Source organism: Limanda limanda, chromosome 7 (assembly GCF_963576545.1).
Source record: "Limanda limanda chromosome 7, fLimLim1.1, whole genome shotgun sequence".
NCBI classification, from domain to species: Eukaryota; Metazoa; Chordata; class Actinopteri; order Pleuronectiformes; family Pleuronectidae; genus Limanda; species Limanda limanda.
Window position 1 is genome coordinate 17,831,170 of NC_083642.1, and position 10,078 is coordinate 17,841,247.

The 10,078-nt window shown below is 41.0% G+C and overlaps 1 protein-coding gene across 1 annotated transcript; it reads left to right on the top strand.

Annotated features, from left to right (window-relative positions):
* Positions 1-1,237: 1,237 nt before the first annotated feature.
* On the top strand, positions 1,238-9,453 carry prdm2a (PR domain containing 2, with ZNF domain a). Its single transcript, XM_061075448.1, is given in 4 exon segments — positions 1,238-1,450; positions 3,651-3,747; positions 3,750-7,806; positions 8,319-9,453. Coding segments are annotated over 2 exon segments (4,056 nt in total). The 5' UTR covers positions 1,238-1,450; positions 3,651-3,716; the 3' UTR covers positions 7,775-7,806; positions 8,319-9,453.
* Positions 9,454-10,078: the final 625 nt, after the last annotated feature.

A 10,078-nucleotide genomic window follows, 5' to 3' on the forward strand; every position in this document is an offset into this window, starting at 1 on the left:
GGCTGACTTCAAACATCCACATTAAAACTGCCAATGAACTATCTTATAAGTTCTGCAAGATTAAATCATATCAAGTAAATGTTTTATGAACATGCAGGTTAAAATAAGACAGCATTTAAGCCGTAATGTTTCTGCTGACAAAATGTTAATTAATAGGTTCATTATTGTTATACATTTGTCTCAAGCCTTAGGTTAATATGCATTCATTAATTTTTTATACCGCTTATTCTTTGATATAATCAAATATAATGTAATCTAATATGATCTAATACAAACATTATATATAATATACTATAATATAGCTATGTGTAACTATGTGTTTGATGTAAATGATCACTGCCAGACGCCCACTGTAAGTGAATTGAATGGCACAAATGCATCTCTATGTTGAGACAGTCTATGGTTGAGACTCGATTATGTGGCGCTCTCTACAGGTTAAATTAATGCACTGCAAGGATTAAGTTCAGAAATTAAATTTGAGATAGTGTTGTTTTACTTACTTCAAGCAACATTTTATTAACATTTATTAACAAACCAATTCTATTTACAAATCAAATTATTTAAATTTTCAGTGTTTACAAGTTCAAATCCCATAACTTGAAATGTTCCTTCTCCACCTAGAGTTGTTTGCAGTTTTCTGATGTACTTCACAAAAAAACTAAACAAACAGCCAGAACTGAGTCACAACTGTTTTTGTTGTGTTAGCAATGGAGAATTAATTCATCCATATTCTCTTACTATATTTAGCAATTGTACCCTCAGGTTCTTAAACTACAGGCTATGAACTTATTTTTAAGAAACGTGAAGCTTCTTAAAAATAAGTTCATAGCCTGTATAGGCCCTGTGAATTATGTAGTTATCAGTTATTGCCCGGGAAAATCCATATTGTGCATACCTAACCACAACATGAATCAATTCGAATACTAAAAATACTAGCATGAGACAGAATGAGCATCTGAAGAGTTGTTCCAATATATATTCTGATACTTTCTTGTTTTATTATTTATATTTATAAACGAGAGTATATCAGTATATTTGAATGAAACAGTAAATACAAGTGGGTGGGGGCGGGGGCAGCCATACGTCACTGATGGGGACAGCTGTCTGGGGCTGTGATGTCCCGCAGCTTAACAAACCGGTCGCTGATTGGTCCAAATCTGACATCCCCCATCCTCTGACCAATGAGAGCGCCGGAAGCTTGTTGGTGCATTAAAGGAAGAGGAGAGGAAGAAAAAAAAAACACACACCAATGTCCACAACCTGCATGAGAAGATTATATCAAAGCTTCCTGCTGCTTCTCACTGAGAACACGAGTATGTCCGGGAACTGCAGCGTCCCCTCTCTACGTCACTGCAGCGAACTGTACGAGCTGTAGCTTAGGGGCTAGCACTGAAGCTAGCAGCATATTGTCAGTGGGTTAATGGCGATAACAGCTGATTTCTTCCACCTGGTAAGTGGAGCCCTCGCTGTGAGCTGTGGGTTGTGTGTTGCTTTGGGGTTGTGTTGTCCTGTGTGTGCGGGGGTCTGTGCTGGAGAAGCGTGTGTTGACCTTTCCGCCTCTCGAAGTGACGACGTGTTGTGAGAGCAGCGAGCAATGGTGCAAGGACTGGGGGGGGGCAGCGTCATCACACCAGGTGCAGGCGTGATGTGAACGCAGCCCGAAGCTAAACCGAATCAAAGATCAAACAAATAGAAGAGCATCTGTTTGGTGTCAAATCCATGTGTTGCAGTGCAGATGAAAGGAAATAAGTGTCGAATTGTATTTTAAAATAATCGGTTTTAAATAATAAACACAGGCCATGAATGGTGTGGGAACTAATTTCGGTTTCGGGCTAAAAATGATCAGGTGACTCTGGGACATTTTGATGTGTGCTTTATTGCATGCTCGCGTAGAATACTCGAGAAATAATGTTTTTAAACTCGAGCTATATAGTGTTTGTTTACATTTCTTCTGTCTCCACAAATGCCTGAAAACGAAATTGCGCTATTTATGTAATATTTCTGCAAGGTAGATGAAAGAAAAAATGATCTTTTTAAATAAATGAATGGTTCAAGAGCACGACAGCCCTGCCACACACATCATGGACCTGCCATTTTGTCAGAGCAGGCAGCAGATGAGTCAAAATGCAAACATTACCAACAATGAAAGTTACTGTTCAGTGGTTATCAGAATAAAAGGGTTAAATGAATGCACTGCAAGGATTCAATTCAGAAATTAAATACGAGATGGGGGTGTTTCACAAAGTTCAAGCAACATTATATTGGCATTTGTCAAACCAATATAATTTTGAATTTACTGTATCTAAATACATACTTCTATAATATGAAGAAGTTGTAAATACATGTAGTTAAAATAGAAGATTCCAGACGTAAAGTGTCAACAGTGGTGGCTCTAATATATGATTATAGTGTGTGTATGTGTGTGTGTGTGTGTGTGTGTGTGGGGGGGGGGGGGTAGGTAGGTGGCAGTTGATATGTGTGAATCAGCAGGTGGTGTACGTGTAAGGTGGCACTACCGGGGTGGATGAGGTAATCCTAAACTGGTTAGCTGTACTCACTGGAGACACTTTTTTTTTTAGAACTTTATTGAAGAGAAACACAAACATTCCTTGACAACATCACAAATTATATATGACAGACTGATTAGTGCAAAATAATAAAGAAATAAATGGACAGTTAAGACATTCCATCGTACCACAGGATTCCCCTCAGGCTGGAGACACTTTTAACTTGGAATGAACAGATCTACAAAGTGTGGGCTCCTGCTGCATCTGCTGGTTCTTAATGTAAACGTTACTTGAGGAACAGAAGCTAAAGTTACCAAGACAGGACTGTCCACTCTGACCGTTTTTAGCTTTGAGCAAATACGTCATATTGTAAATAAAAGAAAGGAAAAAGTTAATCAATCCATTCAAACATGCCCTCTGTCTTACGCTGACCATTAAAATGGTAAGATGGTGTGACAAGAATTCTACAGTCTTTTAATGTTTCTGTTAACTAAATGCATGCTTGAATTTATGTAGCATTTAAGATATTAACCATAAGGGGTGGCCCTCTGTGCTGTGGGCGGCTTGCGTTCAGTTGGTCGAGCGGGTTGTCCACTAATCAGAATGTTGGGGGTTCGATCCCTGGCTCCCCCAGTCCACATGCCATGTGGCCACATGCCATTGCAGTGTATGATAGAAGAAGCGCAGCATATAGTAGTGCTGAATTAATGTGTGTGTGTGTGAATCAGTGTATGTGCCCTCTATTGCACCTACTCTAAAATAATGTTAAGGGCTAATTCAATATGCCCAAACAAATAGATTATCGAAAGAATTACATCAAGGTATTGATATTGGTATTTATACAATATAATGTCCACCTGTCTAATATAATATTTTACAGTACAGTTGTCTTATTTAGTGGCAATATTATATTATAAGTGATAAATACAATACTCTTACAGATATAACTAGTTAAACAATTTATATATAACAATTTGATTAGGAGGACAACTAATAGAAGTTTTAATTTATTGATTTGCATTGTAAAGTTTCAATGATTAGACTGCACAGATGTATATGATGTTTTTGACATTTTAGTTTATTTTATGCAATGCTAAATTGCAGTTCTGCTAAATAACAGTATTTTTTTCATCTATTTAACAGGTGTGATATCTACTGGAGTCTTGTGTGAAACCTACATCAGAAAACTGGATCTAACTTCCACAGCAGATGGAGGACTCCCCTCACTCGTACTGTTTTAATCTGGAAACAGTGCAGATATAGGGGAGGTGGATATTAATCAAGTTGAAACTAACATGGAACCAGACGTGATCAAGTCTCTACACCCAGATATTCCCAAACATCCCCATCAGGATACTGAGAAAGTTTTGGAGGCTTTTCCCTGTCAGCACTGTGAGAGACATTTTAACAGCAAACCAGGCTTGGAGGGACACATGCACGTCCATGCTTTGGCAAACAGCGAGGAACATGTGCATATAAGCAATAACGGCAGCATGTCTTCAGGTACAACTCAAGGGGAGTTGCAGCCTGAGATAATGAAGCCTTTGGATTCTGTCATGCAACATTATACTTCATCCCCTGCAGGCTCTTATACTTCCTTGTTGACAGCCGGAGACTACATCGCTCAGCCAGACGAACATGGGGCACACCAGCATCTTGCTGGTGAAGAAAACCCCCAGCTGCTTGTGGAGGAAAATCTTGAGAGGATTTTCAGTGAAGCAGCTGAACAGATAACACAACTTGGGGAAAATATAACATCTGCAACCATTCTGAAGAATGCAGGGCAACAAGCACAATACATGCTAGATGTCTCTAGCAACATTTCAGAGAATCTCAGCTTCTACATTGATGGAAAGATTGTGTCAACAAGTACATTAAGTAGCTGTGAAGCAGCTGAGGCTCATTCAGGTTCCTCTGCTTTAGTTGGACTGGATGCCCTGATTCTGGACCCTGCCCATATCAGCCAGGTTCTGAATACAGATTCAGTCTCAGAGATACCTGGTCAACCACTGGCCAAGAGAAGAACTGCAACACCACCTCTTTTACCACAAATTAAAACTGAGCTGGAGTCTGAGGTGGTGGTGTCCACTTCCTCCTCATCGCTTGTGTCATCTTTGATTGAGACTCTGCTTCCCCTGAATACAGAGTCCACAGTTTTGCAGAAAGAAAGAACAGTGTTTCTGTCCCCAAAGCTGAAGCAGCTTCTGGAGAAGCAGGAGGGCCTTCATCCGACACTCGCCCTGATCACAGAGGGTCAGAAGTCTTGTTCGCCCGTCTCTCTCTCCGTCCTTCCCATTGGAACTGGAAGGTTTAAAAGACGGACCGGATCTCCAACAAACTCAACGTCCATCGAGGAAACGCCAGTGTCAGACACTGGAAATATTGTTGCTGAAGGAACAGGACAGATGGAGACCCAGCAGATCTCCGCTGTGCCTCTAACAGCCAGTGAGAAAGATGATGCTTCACCACCTGTGGAGGAGCCAGCAGTGAAACCCGTCTCAACGGAGAGCTGGCTCCCCATGACTGGTGGCAATTCCTGTAACCAGCAACCACTGGATCTCTCTAATACAGTCAAAAGAAATGAAGATTTAGCGTTGTCTGATGCTGTGCTGGATTTAAGTTTGCAGAGAAGGCTAGGCGAATGTGGACTGACAATAAATTTAGTCTCACAGGCAGTTTTGACAGAAGAAACATTAAATTCGTGCATGATGGCGAAAACCTTCATGAATATCGGAGAGCAAAATGTAAGCCTGGGGAGTCTAGATAATTCTTTACTTACCGACTTTGCCATAGTCACAGGGTCAGATATAATGACCTCGGTTGACCCGATGGCAGAAAGTCTTGTTTATAGACTTGCCCTATCCCCCGGTTCTCTAACCCCATCACCCGCCTTGCAGCCAGCCTCACCGTGCACTATTGCATTTGCCTCCCCATCCTCACACAGCATGCTCACTTCTACTCCTTCATTAATCACAGTTTTGGCTTCATCACCACATATTACAAACCCCTCAAACCAACAAATCCAGATGTTAGCTCCAAACATATCTCCTGACCCTTTGGTAATCTGCACAGAAAATGCCCTGAATCCTTCAGAGTGCGGTTTAACCGCTGCATTTGCCGGAACAAATCCTGCAAACCTTGTCACACTCTCCCAACCCCTGGACCCCACTTTAAACCTACAGGGCCACGTGTTTCTCACTGATCAGATTGCTCTCAATCCATCTCTGGTTGGATCCACTGCTGTGTCGGAGGTCCCATTCACACCTACTGTAACTTTAAGTGACTCCTTCCTCAACTCTTATAACATAAGCAGTAACACAGTGTTGATAGAGTGCACAATTTCCCTTGAAACCCCAGGCAGTGTGGTCCCTGCTGCAATTGCCTTACAAGAAAGCCCTTCTGAGGCTCCAGTACCTACACAGATGGTCGTTGATCACATCGAACAGCAACAGATTGTATCAGTGCCCGACCCTCCAACTGTGGACCCCACTATGCTTGTGTCCTCCATCGCAGAATCAGTAACTCTGGCCAACACCACCTCAGCTGTATCTGTTTGTCCTCCTGTGGCTGAGTCGAGTCCCAACCCGGAACCGGTTGTTAATGCAGAGCCGCCCACCACAAAAGAAGAGGAAGCTGCTGACGATACTCTTTCCGCACCTGACACACCATCACAAACTTCACCTTTAACTGAGAAAGCGGAAGAGGACAAATCCTCATTTGACGTACCAGGTGACGCACAGCAGCAGACTTTCACCAAGAATTTCATCTGCAATGTGTGTGATAAGCTTTTCCATTCAATGAAAGAACTAGGCCAACATGTCGGTGACCATGCTGATGAATGGCCCTACAAATGTGAATTCTGCGTGCTGCTCTTTGGAAAGCCCTCCGCCTTGCTCGACCATCGATCAAGCCTCCACGGTGTTGGCCAGACTTACGTCTGCAGCGCGTGTACAAAAGAATTTGTCTACCTCTGCAATCTGAAACAGCATCAGGAGGAATTGCATCCTGGGCAGCAGTGCACATTCACAGAAGAGGAAAAGGGAAAACTAAGACCTCAGAACTGCAACAACTCGACAAAGGTCAGTGTGGAGCCTTCAGTGCCCCCCCTCTCAGAGGAAGCCAAGACACAGGTGAAAAAGGAGGAAAGTGAAGTAGATGTGGCTGCTGAGGAGTTGTTAACAACCATAAAAATAATGGCCTCAGATGGAGGGAAAATCAAAGGGCCTGATGTCCGGTTAGGCATTAACCAACACTATCCCAGCTTTAAGCCGCCTCCATTTCCTTACCACAATAGGTCGCCTGCCGGCTTGGTTGCTTCCGCCACAAACTTCACCACCCACAACATCCCACAGACCTTTACTACAGCTATTCGCTGTACCAAGTGCGGAAAAAGTTTCGATAACATGCCAGAGCTACACAAGCATATTCTCGCGTGTGCAAATGCCAGTGATAAAAGGCGATACACGCCCAAAAAGAATCCCATCCCTCTAAGACACTTTGCAAAAACTCAGAATGGAGTACTGTCGACTACAAATTCTACTAACGGGCTTAATGCTTCGAACAGGGCCAGCCAGTCAAACCGGTCCAAATCTCACCAAGAGTCGCCAATTAAGATGAAATTCAAATTAATGAACAAAAGGAAGAAAAAGTTTGTGCAAAGGGTAATGCCACAGAGGAACAAGTCGGTTTCTTCTTCAAATAAAGCAACGTCTGCACAGGTGGACGTGCAGGTATTTGTCTGCCCACACTGTAACCGGGAGTTCACGATGCGTCGCAGCAGAACCAAACACATGGCCGTGTGCCCCAAGAAACCTAAAGAGGTGAAGAAAAGAAAAGAAGGCGGAATCTCTTTGACAAAGGAGAACAACGACCGCCTGCACCGAGGGATTTCTCGTGGCGAACAGAAACAACAGGCGTCCCCTCAGCATAAAACTAGATTCCAGACTTCCAGCCTCGCCAAGAGGCCGGCCATACTTCCAGTGCAGACAGTCTTTTCAAACAAAAGAAGTAAAATAATCATAAAGGAGAGCATGCAGCCCAAACAAGAGAGCCCAACTCTCAATGAACTTCCTATTGTTCGCACTTTCAATCCCTCGATGCGCCAGTACAGCCGAGTGCAGCATGGCGTCAAAGGAATCCCTATTAAAATCACCATAGTGAAACCGCAGCAGCCTGCACCACAGAAGGATGAGCTGCTTCCCGCCCAGAGCCGAGAGGAAGGAACTGGAGGAGTCACCAGCAGCTCTGAGCAGAGCGTGAAGACTTGAAGACTGCCCCGTGCTCACCAGGGGATCAGAAGGTATTTAAATTGAATCGGAAAAATGATTTGGAAAAATATATATGTTTGAAGTATGTTGTGAACAAAGCAAATGTATGGTTGTCACAGGAATTACTTATTTGTATAGGTATCATAGGTAAGTGAGTTTTGGACACATAATTGGCTACAACTGCGTTAAATTACTAATTGTCAAACATTTTGATAATTGATAATCATCATTGTGGTAATTTGGTTTTTACGGTATCTTGCGATGTGTGTATTTATATAAAGACCCACAGAGGCAAGGGGTCACAAACTACAAATATACATTAAAATAAGTAGAAGTGTGACGTCTTTGAGTGACGAGCATAAATACAACCAAACAATAGATTATACTTAACAGGCCTAACTACAAGATGAATCTACTCTCATGGTGAGTGTAGAAATGTATGTGTGTGTATTTGCAGATAAATAAGTAGGCCATGTTGACGCTAACATAATCTTATGTTCACATCATTATAAATACACAGTATGTTGTGTTTTGTCCCTTTCAGGACCCTGCTGTCTGCAACTCCTCACTATTCTTCAGTCATCCTCAAGGGAGACAACTGCTTATCACAGAGTAAACCTGATAGATGTCATTATACTGTACAATAACAAGGACTGAATTCAGAACGGAAGAAACCTATGACTTGGGACACTGCAGTGAGTGAATGTGTTTTTAATTTGAGTATTTAAATGCTTTTGTAGTAACTTGAAGCTTTGTAGGTTTATCCTTCGTCCTGTGAACTTAATGTCGACAGCTTGGATTTGCACTTTGAAGTTAATCTGCCTGCGACATGTCACAAATGGGTTTTATTTAGAGAGGGTGGTAAGTGGCAATCATTTTCAGCATGCATTTGCACTTTTCCTTGTCTGTTGTCTGTGGCCTTTTGGTTGAAACTCCTACTGCATGCTCTGAGCTTGTACTTCAGCTTCATTTATTTGATTTAAAATTATTATGTTGATGTGATTTGGCCTTAAACGATGAATCTAGTGTTGCTCCGTTGATGTCATTGACAATAACCAGTGTAAGTACAGGACAGAATCATGAAATCAAGTAATATGTTCGATATAACATTGGCCACAAGCTACCTGTTGAAATCCATGTAGGGTATCAGCACCGTTGCTTATTATAAGGGATGTCAGTGTTTTCATAACTGGTGTGAATGTAACATTTAGTAGATTGAACCCTGTAGACCTTTTAAAATTATGTATTATCCGGTCAGCCCAGTTGCCCTGTATTTATATGACGGATTTGACATTAATGCTGTTTATGTGCCATCAAATGTAAATGATGGGACTAAATGTGGCATAAAAGCGATGAAGAGTAAACAGATCAGTGAAGTTAAGTGTTTCCCACATGCAGGAAGTTACTTTGGTGATCTAGCCAAAAAGATCCCCCCCCCCACTTTAACAGATTTATTTGTGGATTTGTCCCTCTGATTGCAGCTGAAAATGCAGATTACTTACTTGAAGAATGCCTTGATGTGCAGATACATATAATATAGCACTTCCCTTTAAAGAATGGAAGTTTGAATACAGTGCATCGCTCCATTTACATACTGGTCTCATATTAGATTTTCAAGCTCATAGACTTTTGAGAAAAAAAACAGGTTTAGATGTATTGACATTGCAATCCCAAACAGATGGACTATAATATTAATATATATATATATATATATATATATATATATATATATATATATATATATATATATATATATATATATATATATATATATATATATATATATATATATATATATATATATATATATATATATATATATATATATATATATATACGTATATATATAAGTACAGTTTGGATGAAGGCTGCTTCTACAGGGAGAATTGTTTAATTCTGAAGAGTACTGATGAACATCAACTAATTCCAGCTTTTGACTTCACATTTCTTCTGAGGGACTTAGTTATGTTTGCTTTTAGGCTTTTTTTTGCACTTCAACAAATTCCTGTCAAAATATGATTGTGTGGATTTTCTTCTCGTTTAATGATTAGAGATATTCATGTTAGAAGTGCAGTCGGTTCAGGTCTCATCATCTGGAGTGCACATGCTCTCCATCATAAAGTACACATCTGTAATCTGTGAGTTGTCACCAGAGTACTGTGTTGAGTATGTTTACGGAATTCCAACATGTATGAATCACAACAGATCGATTATGGGGCGGAAACCCGTTTGCAACCTGTTTGTGACAAATTGTCACTGATCTCAAAGAATGAGCTTAACGCATTGTATTTGTTTGATTAGAAT